We start from the raw sequence: 18,543 nt of genomic DNA, 5'->3' as shown, positions 1-18,543 counted from the left end.
TGGAGACGGGAAGAGAAAATCTCATTATGCACAAAATACAATCTGTAGTTCAGCAAAAGTTACTATGAGACTTCAGCAGTCTGAGCTTGAAAAATTGTGGATCTTTTGGGTGTCACATTTTCTCTTTGTGTTTCCACAGAGCATCTGAGCTAGAGACGATGAGTAGTGACAGAGAGAGGACATTTCTTTCAAAATAAAAACTAACTTTGGAAGGTACCCACTTGATTTAAATATGCCCAGTTTTTGCTCCGTAGAAGATTTCATCAGTTTTATTAGAATTGCTTTAAAAGAGACCCGAGGTCACTTTTCACCAGGATCTGTGGGGTGTGGTGAAGAAATCTGCTTATTCTTTTAAATTTGTGGAATAAATCATCATCTCCTTGTTTATTATCAGTAAGTGCAAACAAGGGCTTCAGTTTTCTATTGAGTCAGTGATGTTTTCATGAAGTTGGAGCTCTTGGAGAAAAACTTCTCAAACTGGTGTCTGATGAATATCGGCAGAGTCAGGCACCCCATCCTCATGTGGATTCATGAGGGCAGAAGAGTGGGTGTGAGCCCCCCCCCCCCCTTCCTGTTGGTGACAGCTATCCTGGAGTGAATCACTAAATGGGCTGTGACCAGCAGGCCCCCGGGGGATATGCTCACTGTAGAGCGAGTAAAACACTTCTTTGGCTCCCAAGAGAGGGTCACCTGGATGAGGAAATTCAGTCCACATCTTGATTATTTTTTATAGTAGATCAGGGGACACTGTGTTTCTGTATCAACTCAGCTACACCACACAAACATAAACCTCAAGGGGCGCTGTGTGAGAGAGGTTCTCCCTTGCAACTTTAAGGGTTAATCTCGGCATTTATAGGGACACAAACTGGGTTTTCTGCAAATTTAAGAAAAAGGAAAGGCTTCAGATTATCATTGTATCACCGTGGAATAATTGTGCAATAAGCCTCAGAGACAAGCAGCACAGGTGCAGGCTGTAAAGAGTAAAGGCTACGGGGTCCAAAACATGACTCACTAGTAGAACAATATCTTTGCTCTACCTTTGCAGGTTAAGTGTTTAAATCAAAGCAATGGGCAGAACGTGGTCATCTGCGGCTCAGACAGCACGGTGGGAACCACTGTGAAGCACAAACCGTCTCACGTCATGGTGTTGACAATTACAGTGCTCTCGAATAAGAGAGTCAGGCCGATACTGACACTTCTTTCAGCTCGGTTTTGGTCACCGCCAACTCGTGAGGGAAAAGCTAAACACAACTTTAATAAGAGTAGTATGTTTAATGGCAATTCAGTTGTGTGAGATGTCCTGAATGTCTAAGCTGCCGGCAGTAATCTGTAGGTGAATGATTTCTGTGTTTGAGGTTCATCAAGTTGTAACAATAATCAGAGCACTCAAAGCTGACTCCATGCATCTGTTAAGGAAACTCATCAGTCGTCTTTGCTGTCACCTAGAAACCCCGACCCCTAAACCTCTGTTTACACAGTGCAGGATAGAAACTGCAGGACTTTCACTAGTAACCTCAAGCAGGACCCCATTAAAATCTGGCAGCAGAAGAGATGATTTCATCAACTTAGGTCTAGATGGTTTTTGACAATGCAGGTCATTCACAGCCAGAGGCTGAAAGCAAGGCTTACAATCTTCTGTAATTTTGATTTACCCCAAGATCAGGAGAGAATCTATGAGCTGAGGCTATTGATTGGTCTGAGCAGTCTTGCGGTTTGAGTCTGTGAACGATACACTGATTTGTGCGGCTGGATGTTTGCCTATCTGACATGACAAGGGCGGTCGTGCTCTAATTACAGTCGTCATTTACACACAATCCACCCAATCTGCTGCCTTTCTGTTCCTTTACAGTCAGATTATACAATGAGGTATCAGCCTGAGCTACAGAGTCATAAAAGCATAGGAAAAAAAAGAGCCCCCTTGTGACGGGTCACCATCATCTATCAGCTTTTATCCTGGACCACATGGACCTCTTTCAGGTCTGCTTCTATAATAATCACTCATGACATTAGTGTCTGAAAGCTCATTACATTTCCAAAGAAAACAATGAGCACTAATGATGCTCTTACATAATATTGATTTGTGGGTTTTAGCCACAGCTGCCCCATATACGTCCACACTGCACCTTTAACACACATAGGACATTGTTTTTGTACCGGCTTACTTATACTGAATGTCTTCATTTGGAGGCTAAGGCACGGGCAGGAACTGAGGCAGCAGCTTTGTACAGTAGTAGTGAAAGGTGCTGCAACATGTGATGAATGTAATTACACTGGTATTAGTAGGCAACCTGCCGCCATTTGCCTCCTTCTCGCTTTACCCCTGCTGCCAGGAGAAAGCAGCATCTCCTTCCTCCTTCGACTGTCCCCAACAGTTCATCTCTACTGGGCAGCGAATGAGCTGTCGAGCTGCACACAGACATGCTCAGGCAAACAAAGACTAGGACTCAGTACTCTGGAGAGGCTCCTGTCCAGCCTGTAAGGGCACTCGCCTCCAACTTCACATGCTGAGGCTACTCTTCGATCAATATCCTACACACTAATTGCGTCTTAAAATGAAAAAGTAAGCATTTGTAAGCCACTAAAAATATTGACTAAAAGTTTGGTTCTGAAAACTTACTCATTACGGATGACTTTCGAAATTGCTGTGGGCTTTGTTCATGAAATGGCCCTGTTGTTGGGGGTAATTGTAAGTTCTAAACCAGAAATAAAAGCTTTGGGAACAGACAATGGTGCCAAGCCCGGTCACTCATTTGTCTTAATCCAGATAAAATCCCCATGTTTCACGGGCCTTTAATTCCCTCACTTCTTATTTGCTCTGTCATCAATACCAACAACGGCCAAAGAAGGATAAGCCAGCTGCTAAGCGGAACAAACATTAACACTCCTGAGAAATGTCCTCGAGAACAAAAAACTTTTTTAACAACGATTTCACCAGCAGTACCTGCTGAGACCTTGAAGCTGAGTCGGAGGCAGTGGAACCCTAGCAATGCTGACCTTTGGGTGTCGTAGCAATCAATCAAACTGACTCTGTTGGTGCTGCAACTCTGCTAAACAGCCCAGTCTCTACCCTTGGAATCTGCCTTACGGGGGAGCGGGGGGGGGGGTTACATTAATCTCATCGTTGACACTGGTTATGAGAGCACCAGACACTTCTTCTCACCTTGAATCACCAGAGTTTCATTTCTAGCCTTTCTGCTGTAAGTGGGGAATTAGTTTGTTGGATGTTGTTTGTTATACAAAATATTGTATATCATCAAGCCACAGTGAGAAAACTATTTCTTTTCTCAGCTGGGTTGGTTAAAACAGTGTGACTCACCAAAAGGACACAGACATCATTTGTTGGACATCGGTAACAAATAAGCTTTTAGAAACCTCAAAGCCAATGTTTTCCTTCAAGGCAGTAACATTTTCAGAAAAGGTTAATGTTCCATGATTGACACATACTTTATTTCATTTCAGTGCTCAGTGCCCAAAAAGCTGATTCATAACACACTGAATCAAGACATCTGATTTGTCCATTTAGTCTAAACTGGCTGCTGTTAATATATGTAGAAACATTTGTGTGAATCACAGTTACTAACAACCCTCATCACAACAAGACTTTATGTCCAATGTTCTTCCTATCGACATGATCTTTGTCTGGTCATGTCATTTCATGTCACATTCAACATTTTGATGAACATGTCTGATTTTCCTCAACCCACAACCTTTGACATTAAATCTGACAATGTGTTTATGTACAGTAAACAGAGTCTCTCTATTTCTTTTGTTACATAAAAGTAAAACTTGCCTTCTTTATTACTCGGCCTTTACAGGTTGTAGAAAACTCCGCTCAGCTAAGTTTCCCACTCTCACCGTTTCATAGCCTTGTTTTATACCTGCAGCAGGTGGCTGTTTTCTACCATGTCCATGCAGGCTGTGTGTCCCCTGTCGCTCCTAAATCCCACAAGATATTTCTGGAATAAATATAAGATGTAAAACAGCAAATTACACCACGGGTTTAAGAAACCATGATGTTTGAATCCAGGACACAGGTTCTTGTAATCAGGTGCTCCTCATGAGACCTATTAACTCTCTAACAACTACAGTACTTTCCTGGCCATACTATCGGACAACGATTTACAAGTGTAAACAACTATTATCAGGAGCACGAAGGAAAGTCATAAAAACAACACTCACAAGCCTTTCAAAATAAAATCACGCAATGAAAGGAAATTAATACGATATACCCAAAAAGAACACAACAAAGTATATAATAAACACAATCATAAAAAACTAAATTAATTAGTTAAGATATGACTAAAATACAATAGCAAACAACAGACTAATGTAAACCACTAAATGTCTGCCCTCTGACAGGGGCAAATAAATAAAGATGAATAAGTTACAGTTTTGCCTTAAAAATCAATGCTTTCGAAACATCAAATCACATGTCACTTGACTTATGTCACAGCAAAAACAGTAGTTTCACACTAGAGACATACTGTGTGACCCCCACTGCTGGTACCAACAACCTACATATAGGTCTTTACATTATTCGGGAGAACAGTCTCATTACACTCACAGAAAGACTCAGAGCATCTGGAGAATGAAGTGCAACGTTTAGCAGCCTGTGTTGTCTCAGACTTGGTACTGCATAGCAACCAAAGATGGAGCTTAAACGTTGGATTCCATTTCCCAAGCTAATGCTAAATTAGTTCGACAACTGTTGGATTTGTACACATCAACTCAATGTTTTGTCCCCCCCCCCCCCCCCCAAAAAAAACAAACACTTGGCATACTGACAAAACAGAGGTGGACTGGGGGGACGATTGTGTGATGTTTTGTGTGATGGTGCATTATTCATTCAGCCACTGGGGTTGATTCTGATTGAAGACTCTTCATTGTACATTGGAGAACAAACTGCATTTACATAAACAACATTTCTGACAAGATGCAGCATTAAAAGCAGTGTTCATGCCTATGTGAGATGAGATTACTAGTGAACCATGTTCTCTAAGCCTCAGGCATCACTAACTGCAATGCTGCTCATTGGACTCATTAGATTGAAACACTTCAATCTGGCTTTCAGGTGTCTTCACAGTCAGAAAGACTGTCACCACAGCAGTGATTCCTCTTTTACTTAACTCTTCCCCCTATTGAAGTGCTATTCAGTCTTACTGCCACAAACAACATGTTCCCTGAGCATTTAAGAAAGCATCCTGGACACTGTGTAGCAGCAGTTTCTTGGCTCTTTAACCGCCTATCTGAGAAAATGTCCCTTGTGGCAGAAAGTTCAGTATGTATATCATCATCTCCTAACACAGACAGCACTAATACATCAGTGTTCTTACAGATATATCTCGATACTCACTGCATGTTCATCATCCGATCATATTCTCTAAATAGAGATTCTGTCACTGGCTCATCCATCCATCCATCCATCACAGTAAGTCTCATATAGTTCAAGTTACTCTGCATGTTCAGACATTTGGTGGAGGCATATTTTGGCTTGGCCGTACACACCTTCACAGGTGTATTCAATTATTGTGCCTCACAAGAGAGAGCAGCAAAGAAGTCTTCCAACAGGGACATTGGATTTGGCTAAACTTAGTTTTTTCCTTTGTTTCCTCCAGTTAAAAGGAATGTGATGCGTGTCTTGGTCTCCTCAAGATATGAGTTACTGTTTGTTATCAGCTAAAGTTTTAACTGTGCAGTTCTGACATTAACAAGAAAAAAAAGAGCAAGGAAAAGTGTGATCTTAGAGTTGTTCAGATTTATTCCCTCAGAAATACTCAAACTTGTTTAATACCACAGAGGTTTATCCATTTTCTTCATTTCTACAGAGCCTCTGAAAAATAATTTGTCTCACACTGATCCTTACTTCTTAAAATGTTCCAGATTTTACTCATCATGCCTTTACTCAGACAGAAAATACCACTAAAATAAAACGCAAGTGGTTATAAAAAATGTCATTTGAATCTGACGAGAACAGATGTGTGTCAGAAATTGGAAAGCCAAGATTGACAGTAGGGACTTTTAATGTTGGGACGTTGACATGATCTGGAGAAGGAAGGCGGAAATACTGGTGGGGCGCAGCTGTAGCTCAGGTGGGTAAGGCAGTCTTCCATGGTCAGTGGTTCGATCCCTGCTCCCGGCTCCATGTCAAAGTGTCATTGGGCAAGACACTGAACCCCGAGACACTGAACCCCGTAGTTCAGTAGTAAGTGTGCCGTGTGTGCGTAAGAGTAAAGTGAGGAGGACGTTGAAGAGGATGAAGAGTGGAAAGGCAGTTGGTCCTGATGACAAACCTGTGGAGGTATGGAAGTGTCTAGGAGAGGTGGCAGTAGAGTTTCTGACTAGTTTGTTTAACAAGATCTTGAGTCCAGATTGAGGTGGTTTGGACATGTTAAGAGGAGAAGCTGTGAATATATCTGTAGAAGGACGCTGAGGTTGGAGCTGCCAGGCAGGAGGTCTAGAGGAAGAGCAAAGAGGAGATTTATGGATGTAGTGAGAGAGGACATGAAGTTAGTTGGTGTGAGAGAAGAGGATGCAGAGGACAGGGTTAGATGGCGGCACATGATTCGCTGTGCGGACCCCTGAAAGGGAACAGCCGAAAGGAAAAGAAGAAGAAGATATGTGTCAGAAATTAGAAACTTCGGGTGCCGCACTGACTTCTTCCAAGATATTTCATCAAGTGCTGGCAGCTGGCACCAACACACTCTTCACTCATTGGTTGTGATCTTCTTGACTGGAAGTTAGTTTACACTCAGACATGACCAATCAGAGCAGAGCTGGACACCACTGGTTCTCTCATATGAGGGTGAAGCATGTCTCTGTAGAGACACACAATAAAAATATAATATTTAAAGCCTTAAAACATGGAAGCATCATCATTTCTTAAAAAGGTTTTATGTCGCTTCATCAAATTGACTAGTTTTATTTCATTTTAAAATCTACATATTAATGTAAACCAGCTAATTTGGAAGCAAAAACCCAGGCAGCTGAACACTCATCTGCTTCCAGTTTGCAGAGCAGTACATGTTGTGTGTTTATATCAACCAATTTTTCTTACTTTATAATAATGATAATAGTGAGACCTCAGAAGATTATAATGTCTTGAAACGCTCATTCGGGAGAAATCAATAGGTGTTGCATATGCACCACATGAGTCTGAGCCTTTCTCTGGCCACTCACAGGGCTAATTTCTCTGATATTGATCTTAGCTGTACATTTCACACAAGGCAGAGTTAAGAAAAAAAGAGTGCGGTACTCTTAGTATAAGAATATGATTTGCTTCTCTGGAGGCAAAGAAAAGACAGTTGAGAGCTGCACAGTTTCCCTCTGACCACAAGTAGGCTAATTAGTTTTTTCCTCCTTTCGAGCAGTGATCCATTCAGATTGGCTACACAGTGCACTTTGTTGGGGCCGTGATAGGACAACATAGCAGGGGGGACATTGGGTGTGAAGTGTGTGGATTTCATGTACAAGACTTAAGCAAACACTGTCATATCATCAGTGGTTCACCATTAAAAGCTGAAAAAGACCTGGTTCAGCTGGACAGTGCTTGGAAGATGCCCAAACATTGCCTGTTCACAAATCACTACTTTTATTAGAACATCGTTTGTGCTGTTATTGTTTCGTCCCTTTTGAAATTATAACTCGTAAAATCTTTAATTTTGGACAGAGGTCAAACATACTTGATGAGCCAAAGAAGGATTTGCCATTGGCTGCTCCTCACTGAACCACAGGAAAGAAGGCAAGCTGCCAAACAGACAGAGTGAGATGATGTCCTGATATGAATCCATCCTCTGCAGCTCTGCTTTCAAGCATTATTTGAAGGGGCCTCCCCTCCAGGGAGAAAATAGTTGCTTGAGTTAAAGCTTAAGGCTTTAAAGCCAAATATTAGCACTTACACATTTCATTCTGACTGATTTGAATTAAGTGCAGGATAGGAATCAAAACTGTACAGGTAATTTTTGTGCAATGTAGGATATCAGTGCCTCAGGATCTTTTCTCATTATTGTCATTGTTCTTAGCTATTGTAAACAAATTCCACTTAGAGACTAAAACCAACAATGAGGTGAATCTGTAAATCGAGAAACTCATTCCAGTTTAATCATCTGTGCCACAGAGATCCACTGATGTTCAAAAGCTATTAAAAACACATCAGTGAGTCACACCGCTGAACCGGGTGACAGTGCTCCTCATGAAAAATGTGACTGTATTATTTTTTTCTTTTAAAAAAGAGTGAAAGAAAGGAAAAAAAGCGCTCCAAAGGCTAAGACCCACTTTTTACTTGACTCTTTCTAGTGGAAATCCATTTCACACTGTAAAATATTATGGTGGCTGTTAGTCTTTGGCGCTCTTTAAAAAAATACTACATTTACTGAGAGGAAGAAACATGTCATCCAGTGCAGCACTGTGACCCACTAATGCAACTGAAGTCTATGAAGGAGCGGAAATGAGATGTTAAGCTGAACGGATACAAACCAGTGTTGTCTTAAAGTCTTAAGCCATTCTGGCTCATTCCAAACTTCGCAGGTGAATTAGTAACAGGTGAGGAGGTCATGACTGTGCTACAAGGCTCAGTGTTTGGGTTGCAAAGACGGGTCGCAGCTCATCACTTTGTGCCAAACGTTGTGAAAGATTTGTCAATCAGTTCAATTAAAATATATGAGGATTTAGATGTTTCAACATCTACAGTAGCTGATACTGTAAAAAGATTCAGGGACTCCAGGGAAATCTCAGTGCACATAAGCCAGGAGCAGAAACTACAGCTGAATGTGTGACCTTTAAGGCCTCGGGCTACTCTGATGAATGTAGCTATGTGCCACACTTTGGAAATCCGTTATCACTTAACACCTGCACTGCATCCAGTAACTCTGTTAAGCCAAAAGGAAACCAATCACCATTCCGTTAGTAGAGATGTGTATCATGGTCACACGAGTCCCCATTTTCAGATTGTCTTTAGTGAAAATAGATGTAGAGTTCTGCACGCCAAGGACCATCCACATCATTATCAGTGAAAGGTGCAAAGGGCAGCATCTGTGGCCATAGTTCAGTGTGCAGACATGTATATTGGGATTTTAGAGAGAAATATGCTGCCATCAGGGAAACATCTTCTCCCAGAAGCTCATTGGATATTTCAGCAGGAAACTCTCAGGCCACAGTCTGCAGTGCTACAACAGAGATGCAGAGTCTGTGCACACAACCGGGCGACCTGCAGTCCACCGTTGTCTCCTCTTGAAAAGTCTATGGATTATGGATCGAAATGAAGACAAGAATGAGAAAGCGGTGACCGAAGGCTGATGAGCAGCTGAAGTCTTGCATCCAGCAAGAATGGACCTGAGAATGTGTTTACATTTACAAAATTCGATTAAGTTGCTTAGTAAAAACACTGAAAACCACAGATCTGAGTTCTTATAGTATTTTATAAAAAGTCTCAACTTTTCTTTAAATGGGATTTTTACGTGGGATGAGGAACCATCTGTAGACTTCATCAACATAAGTTCCTTTCAACAGCTTTCAACTGTAGACCGAGTAAAGTTAAGCTCCTTTTTATTCAGACTGTATTTATACACATATGGTTTATACATTTATTAGTCAGTTGAAACAATGTTATGTTCCCATAGTTTGAAATATCAAATAATCTCCACCTGATTTGGTCTCTGTGCCTGTGACTCAAGGTAGCTTTGCTGCACCAGGCTGGCTGGGTGTAATCTCAGCACCTCAGGGCGGCTGACTTTCCTTTTATCTCACAGATGAAACACGCATCTCTAACCGGGTTCATTAGTTCAGTGAAATGAAGTCTGCAGCCAATTTAGCATAAGACACAAAAATATCATGTTGTTTCCTATCAGCTCCACCAGTCAAATGTGAGCACTGTCCCAGTTTAGACCAAGTGCATGTCTACAGAGTCAGAACAAAGGAGCAGGTGTGAGGGGCTGCATGAGAGAAACTGTGTGTGTGTGTGTGAGAGAGAGGCAGAGTGGGAGCTGTACAGCGGTGAAACTATGACCTGAGGGCAGAGGAATCAAAAGTAAACAAATTCCAAGACGCGGATCATGACAAGTAGCCCAATACTGCAGCGGAGATGTTTGATGTGAAAATCTATTTGTCTGCATACACAATGTACAGCATGCTGTGTTCATACGGGCTCATGTGCACAGTGCAATAACATGGCCTTGGAGCCTTGGTTAAGCCAGCATTCAGAGGGGTTTTCATACTGAATTTAAAGGGATGATTTTCCAAAACCCTCCACTATCCATGAAGGTATCCATTGGTTCTCTGCCGTCCAAAAACAATGCTTGTCTAAGCTCTGGTTAATCAAAACCACCCAATATTTTAATTTCCCTAAGGTTCCTCGAGTTATTGCTCCCTGCTTTTCTAAATGGTCACAGAACAAGGAACTTCTGTGTCGAGAGAAATGTGTCCTGAGATAATGTTTTTGTCTCTCGTCACATCACCAGATTTATGCTAGTTTGAATCTTGTTTCAGATGTGAACTTTCGTTGTGCGGAGTTCAAATGTGAAACAGGCTGTTGAGTACACAAGAATAACACGTGACCTTACAGACTGTGGGAGAAAAGTGAAGAGCCTGAAGAAGGTCCATTCAAACTGGAGACAGGAAGGACCAGACCTTAAACGGAAGTACTGGCCCGAGGCCTGGAATCAACATGCCTGCGAATGGCAAACAGCTTGGAGCTCGTTAGGCCTTGGAGTACTTGGAGTTATTAGTATCCAACCATAAAACTCAGAGCCTAAGAGTCATTAAAGGACCCAAATGACACACTACACACATTATACACTGCATCTGTGCAGTGTGTTCTCTCACCTGAAACAGTTCTGTTGTGACGTCTCGCTAAGTTTGTTGTTAACGCCGGATTTTCCAAATAAAGTTTAACCACTAATTCACATTACAAGATACGTACAGTATTTTAGGTACTAGTGGTGAAGGCCGTGTTGATCTTTGGGGGTTAAAGCCATGTTGTGTCCTAGTTATTCATTCTTCTGCCACAAATGGAGGAACACGAGAGCAAAGACCTCTGGCTGCCATCTAGTGGCTTCACAGATCTTGTACACGTTATTTACTGAGCTTTCCTATAAACGAAATGATATTATTTTAAATTAATTTAAACAGGGAAGTTACTCTTTGGATAGTGACCAGCTAATTTCTTTGTTCACAAAAAAAGATAAAACATGGTTTAAAACATTGAACAGTGAATTTGGTGGCTCCCAAAATCTATGTCTACATGATTTATCATGGCCTGGGGTAAAAATGTAGAGAGACTTTTTTTTAACAATAGCTATTTTGACTTGCCAAACAGAGCTACAATCAGTCACAAGGAGAATGATTCAGGCTCAATTTGTAAGATTTCTATTTCCAAAGACTATAGGTTTGTTAAACCAGATCATTTCTGTTCAAACACAATCTTGCATTATTCATTTCTAACAATGGAACCTAATGAAAAGATCATGTTACTTCTGTAACTTCAGCTGGCTTCATTTCATTTTCCTAATGCCATCGGGGAAATAGTTTCCAGTGTGGGATCAAACATGTGGAAGCTTATCAGATGCTTGAATAAAATAGTTGTATTAATATTCATGCTGAATCCAACACGTCATGAACATAAATGCCTTCATGTCAAGTTGTACATTAATGGTTAATTGAACACCTCCAGTTCCAGTGAAGTATTTCTGACCCTTTCTATGTATCGTACAGCTAAAACAATAATCCATGTTGTGTTTTCAGTTAGTTTAAAATGAAAACCTCTGGATTTCCTGGACTTGTTCAGGGTTACAGAAACTCGTCGTTGATTGACGAAGAATGTAATATGTGATATTTTCCATTTCTAAAACTGACTAATGTACTAATGCCTTATCACTCTGGGTCAAGTCTAATAATTAAATGTCCCACATGTAATATTGACGGCCTTAGTTTAGTTGCTCATCAGCGCTAAAGGGCAAAAAAACTCAAAATAGTGATGAATTTTCCTTGTACGTTTACTTTGAAACAGCAGGACGTAGGAACACTACTGTGGATCTTTGTTTGATAGGAGAGACCACAATGAAAAAAATTTATTTAGTAACTTACAATGAGTAATATAGTGCAGTTTGGTGAATGGATCACGATCAGCACCCCGAGTGACTGAAGAGAAGCTCTGGAAACAATCTGATCGTGTCTGAAACATGTCAGGAGCAACTTAAACTGCACGCTGATACAGCATTTGACTGTTTAACCTCATTTGCAATGATAATGATTTCATTTTAAATGTGTATGTGTAAATAGAATAATTATATTCAGATGCTTGTAATAACAGACAATACCTTAATTCATACAGTTATGGTGGATTTCAGCTGATGTTTTGATGAATCTATGAACTGAAGACAGAACATATGAACTTGTTCACACTGTGATGTGAAGCCTCCCAGCTTTTTAAGCCTTTGTCACTTTCTGTGTGCGCCACTGGGGGGCGCGCTCGGCTAAATTGAAGAGATTTTCCATTTCCTGAATCCCGACTCCTTTACACGACCACACATCCAAAGGGGCGCCCAGTGTTTCTGGTTCCACGAGTGGTTCCTCTTTCCTTAACCTGACCCCAACATTAGCGGTCACATCGCAACCAGGTGTCTCGTCTCCGTCCAACCATCATCAGTCCGAGCCATTTGGGATTTTCTACTGGTGCTTAGAGCCAAAGTCTTCCCGTAGTGTGAGAACAGTTGTTAAACGTTATAATAAATGTTATAAAATATTATAAAACTGTAGCGTGTACATTATTTTTAATTTTGGAATTGGATGTATTTGCATTTGGTTCCCATAGGCCAGAGAGAAGTGGGGCGAGACATCTGACCGGGGACATCTACTGACTCCAACAAGCGGCTTTTTGTCCAGACATCTGCTTATCTTTCCGCTCTGTGCTCTGTCAATTCCCAGTTGTGTCGAGGTTACACTAAAGATAAGATTATCTTTATTAACCTATTTCCCTTCATTAGCAGGACAAAAGCCCGAGGTTCGCGCTATCGACGGGGCAGTTATTAAAAAAATCACAGTAGAATTTAGCTCATAAATCAGGCCTGTTCATTTGAGGTGCGATGTGAGCAACAGGTTTTTGTTTCCTTCAATAACATTTGAACAACCAACATTTTCTATAAAGTCTTATATAATAATAATAATAATAATAATAATAATAATAATAATAATAATAATAATAATAATAATAATAATATATGTTAACATGAGTTCATGTTTCAGCTCTCAATTTTTATTTCATTGGTCTAGTTATTGATTTCGGTAATACTCCATTAAGACCTTCAGTCTATTTCTTTTTTAAGCACCTCTTTAATAAATTTGACTTTAAGAGTTTAAACTTTAAATTAGTTGCAAATTTACGAGATAAAAATTCAGGCCATTCATTTTGTTAAATTGCAATTAGGCTTGAACGCTGATGGGCTGTTTGGCAGCTCTTGTCTCTGACTAGATGAACCGGAAAAAGTGCCAATTGTTCTGTCATTGATCTCACACTGGGTCAGACAGCAGCTGCTTTATTTAACTTGATGACATTTGACAAAAACGAAGGAGATTAAGCAACGGGTGTCAGGATGCTTCAAACAAATATATAAGGTCGCATTTATTTTTTTTCAATTGCTTCTCCTGCAGTGATCATTTTGGAAAGACCTTAAAACTAAAATAATAAAGTCGATGTATATAATCAGGGGGAAATATACAGATATAAATTAGAAATACAGAGCCATTTACTGAATTAGAAAACGTGTGGACCGCTCCCCTTCAACTTGAAGAAATACAGTCAAAATTGTGAATCACCTCGCGTTGAAAACCTTTTAAAATCCACAATCTTTTCCCCGGTGAGCAAATGGGCAGCAAGGTGCATTTGCTGAAGCCTTTCAAATGCTAACGTGGCCATATTTCACTCTTACCACCTTCTCACATCTCCATAAAATATTACAGCACTCAGAGTGATGACTGGAGGAGCCACGGTGCTTTTTTTCCCCCCTCCCACACTTTCACCGTAATACCGCAGTTTGTCTAAAAAAACACGGATTATCTGCCTCATATAATACCGAGACTTTATTCTCTGTAAATTGGACCTGAGAGGCCAGTGGTTGTTCTCATTTTTATACAGTGCTTCAATATGAAAAAGGAAAAGCATGAAATAATAATCTAAATATTTTACGACTGCAAATTAACACATGCGTTGGAACAATTCAATTTATCCGACCTCATTCGCCAACGTAGCGAGATTAATGATAAAATTATAGAAAACTGAATAATAAAGTAAAAGGAAATAAAAAAAACACGCTTGTTAAAGTCCTAACTCCATCATATCAGCTAAAATACATCAAATAATCATCAATTAAAGCATATAAACTAAAACAAAATTAAAAACAATACTTAAAAAATAACTTGTCTTTTTCGGTCTGGGGTCGATAGTCTATGTATTTCGAAATGTAATCTTCAGCTTCAGTAAACCCATCACAGATCCTCCCTCACAGAGAGGACTCTTTTTCTACTTTAATATACTCACATTGTGTGCGGCAGCAGCTTTTAAAGTAAATGTATTTTCTTTGTCATAGGTGGAAACAATGATTTCCACGGAGTGAGACGCGTCATTAACAACAACTCCAAAGATCTTAATGGAGTGCGGCCGGTGATGCATTCACGGTCTCCTCTGACATGCTGGTTTCCACCATTTATAAAGACTGTCATGGTTACTGCTTAGAATGGCATTCAAGTGTGAGCGAGTCTTTTTACGTGGTCCGAGACGCTACGGGTTAGTGGACTGCACTGTACATTATGCCAATTTATTGGACTGTGTGAAAATAGCATTTTTTAATGTAAAGCTATTATTTCTTTCGGTGCAGGAATAGCTTAGAACTTTCTTTTTTCGCAGCGTGAATAAATTGAATCATTTAGAATAAAGGTCCAAACAGAAGTACCGAGCTGGTTCGTTCATATAAAGATTTCACGAGAGAGCTCGTATGTCCAACGGTCTCACAAGGCACCCTCCATCCACCGTCTCCTCCAATCACGGCGTTGTCTCACTCAGCCCTGCCCAATGGGAATAGCGCGCGTGCAGGTGGCTACGCTGTTATCAGCGGGTCCCGCTTCACTCACAGCATAGAGCGAGTCAATTTATGGGACGACGAGTCGGGCACTTAATGGTTCCCATCAAAAGCACTAAAAACATCATCAGAGCGATCGACTTCCGCGAGGATTTCTGTGGCGGACGCATGCAGCCGTCTCCCAGCTGACACACTGCGACCAAAACAAAGCCTGGGAGTTTAGCTCCATCTTCAGCTCCCGAGAGACAAGAAGTTCGGCTTGTTCAAGTTTCTCCAACTCGCCCAGGATACTTTTACTGGAGGCGCTAGACGTGGCCTGGCTCCTGCTCAAATCCAGCCTGCTCCGCACCTTTATTTACTCCCGTTCATTTATTTTTATTTCCCGTTTTTTCTTTTTTTTTTTTTCTTTTTCTTATCCGAGAGAGGTCGGTGGTACATGTTCACAAATGTTAGCGGTCGGGCAGATGGAGGCTAACCGGCAGAGTGCTTTCGTCCTGGGCAGCACCCCGCTGGCGGCGTTGCACAACATGACCGAGATGAAGACGTCCCTGTTCCCGTACGCGCTGCAGCAGAGCCCGGCGGGCTTCAAGGCGCCTCACCTCTCCAACCTTAACTCCCAACTCGCCGGGGGGACTCCGCACGGAATAAGCGACATCCTAGGGAGACCCATAACCACGGCCGGCCAGCTGCTGTCCGGCTTCCCCAGGATAAACGGACTGGCCACCACCGCAGCCGCCGCGGCAGCGGGCATGTACTTTAGCCCAGCGGTGTCGCGGTATCCGAAGCCCCTGGCCGAGCTGCCGGGGAGGGCGCCCATCTTCTGGCCCGGGGTGATGCAAGGCTCTCCGTGGAGGGACCCGCGGGTTCCCTGTCCTAGTAAGTCTCGGTTGACTCTTCACATACTTGTAGGTTGTTGAATTGTAGAATGTGAGTTTAAAAAAAAAAAAGTCAGGGATCCTGTGGAGCTGCAGAATGTAAAATATCCCCGTTTATTTCCGTCTGACACTAGACAACGCAAACAAAACTGTTCTTTACATACATCTCTCATTTTTTTCTGAATTCACAGCTTTGCCAAAGTGGACACAATTATTACGCTTTATATAAATCAACATTAATGTTTCATTTAAAGTTTGTATTTAAAGATAGAAACGTAATGTATTAGAAATTGGCCAAACGTGCAGCGTAATAAAAAAGCCATCATGAACAAACTGTGGCTCCAGCAAATCACTGTGAAAATGAATATTTGAAGCTCATTTTAACGGCATGTGCGCTGCGTTTTTTTTTTTTTTTTTTTTTCTTCTTTCAGCTCAAGCTAACCTCATGGTGGACAAGGACGGCAAGAAGAAACACTCCAGACCGACTTTTTCAGGACAACAAATTTTTGCACTGGAAAAAACGTTTGAGCAGACGAAGTACCTGGCCGGGCCAGAGAGAGCTCGCCTGGCCTACTCTTTAGGAATGACCGAGAGCCAAGTCAAGGTGAGGAGCCTCTGTCAAGGAAATAAGTTATTACTGAGCAACTGGGTGCAGCATGTGTTATTGTTAATTATTGTTAATAATTATTGGAATTATTACTAGCAATAGTAGGGGTAGTTTTGCTGCTATGGTTATTCATTTTATTGTATATATCCAGGATTTGTGTGATTAGGTTGAAATAAAGGCCTATTTGTGTTTTCTACTTTTCACCTGCTGTTGTTTATACCTGTTGAACATCTTTGTGACGTCACAACGCTCTGTTTCCTCAACAGGTTTGGTTTCAGAACAGAAGGACCAAATGGCGAAAGAGACACGCGGCAGAAATGGCCTCGGCCAAGAAGAAGCACGACTCCGAGACGGAGAAGATGAAGGAGAGCTCGGACAACGAGGACGACGACGAGTACAACAAACCACTGGACCCAAATTCAGATGACGAGAAAATTACGAGACTGTTAAAAAAGCACAAGGCCACCAACCTGGCGCTGATCAGCCCCTGCAGCAACAGCTCGGACACGTTGTGATGCCCACAGCTAGGGGGGCCAAGTGTGTGTGTGTGTAGCGGGGGGGAGTGGGGGTGGTAACGTGTCCAACAAAGACTCGACGCACTCTCTCTCACCCCCTTTTCACCTGACTTTATAAACTGCGTCTGTAGAGGTTTCGCATTTTTCTCATAGCGCAGAAGGAGGTGCAAACGTGCGCGCCAAGACGCACTGAAGACGCGCTCACCAAAACGTGGCCACAGACTCATTTAGCTGCATCCAAACCCACTTACAGTGTACACACGGATCTATTTCTGCCTTCAGAACCGGACTGCCAGAAAGTTCATGTCACACGAAGGGACAGAACTTTTGGACGAGAAATTGGCGGCGCAGTTTTCACGCATAATAACTGGAGTTTTTACAACAGGTGTAAATGTATACAAAACGTAATATCCAATCCGGATCAGTGCTGGACTTTTTTTTTTTTTTTTTTAACTCTTTCTATTTCTTTGTACAAATAATGCTGCTTTACTTTTATCATCCAGTATAACGAATGACACTTGTTACATATTGTTTTGAATGGCAGCGCCTCTGACCTCAAAGTCAGGGACGCATTCAGATCTGAGTGATCCTGTCTAACAATTGGTTATACATTAGTCAAAACAGTTTATATGTTAGAAAACATTTAATTGCTGTTACATTGTTATTCTACAATGGAAAACGTGCACACTAACAACAATAATTCAGCTTATATCAGTTTTTGTTTTTGTTTTTTTTTTAAGAAATTACAAATGTATGTAGTTTTGGGGGGTAGCTGTAAGCTCTTAATCAAGCTGATTTATTAGCAGCCAACACTGATCCGGATTCCAGACGCATGTTTAAAAGGCCAGATGTAAACGGGGCCTGTGATGCTTTTAAAGCTCAGTTTAACCAGGGTATTCGCTGTCCCTAAAAGGCGAGAGTATAAAATGTTTGAGGGGGCGCAGGTTTGAGATGAATGAATGAGTTGTGCTGTAACCTAAAGATGAAAATGTATGTGAGACTGTATATATATTTTTTACTGAATAAGTTATGTTGTTTGAACCAGTGGAAACGTAGTAGCCTTTATTGCCTCCGCAGCCCTGACGCGCTTATTCGACAGATACACCTGCGGCTTCGTTTCCAATCCTGCAGAGTAACGTCGCCACTTTTCTCCATGTTTTACAATTCTGTGCCGACACACACAAACACATAACAATATGTACATACGCAAAATGCTGTAAATAATCCCTGTATGACATGACAACAGCACACACCTTTCTGTTGATTTCATTTGAAAGACTTTGTTTTACATCATCGCACAGCGGAATAGAAACTGGACCATCGTATATGTTGGAATTAAAGAGTTTATTATTGCTTCCGGGAAGGCTATAGGAAGGAAAAAAAAACACTTTGTATTATGAATAAATTATTTAACAAGCAGTTTTGTTTTATGATGAGTTTGTTTTAATGTGTGGGCTTAATGTAAATTAAAGATAAATTCATGA

General features: G+C 41.2%; 1 protein-coding gene across 1 annotated transcript; it reads left to right on the top strand.

Moving 5' to 3' along the window:
* The first annotated feature begins 14,417 nt into the window (after positions 1–14,417).
* On the top strand, positions 14,418–18,543 carry nkx6.2 (NK6 homeobox 2). The gene is made up of 3 exons (XM_067474087.1): positions 14,418–15,938; positions 16,369–16,541; positions 16,811–18,543. Exons 1-3 carry the CDS (start codon positions 15,509–15,511, stop codon positions 17,057–17,059), a joined length of 852 nt encoding a protein of 283 aa, XP_067330188.1. The 5' UTR covers positions 14,418–15,508; the 3' UTR covers positions 17,060–18,543.

Source organism: Channa argus, chromosome 1 (assembly GCF_033026475.1).
Source record: "Channa argus isolate prfri chromosome 1, Channa argus male v1.0, whole genome shotgun sequence".
In the NCBI taxonomy this organism is placed as follows: Eukaryota; Metazoa; Chordata; class Actinopteri; order Anabantiformes; family Channidae; genus Channa; species Channa argus.
This window is presented reverse-complemented; position numbering and strand designations above follow the sequence as displayed.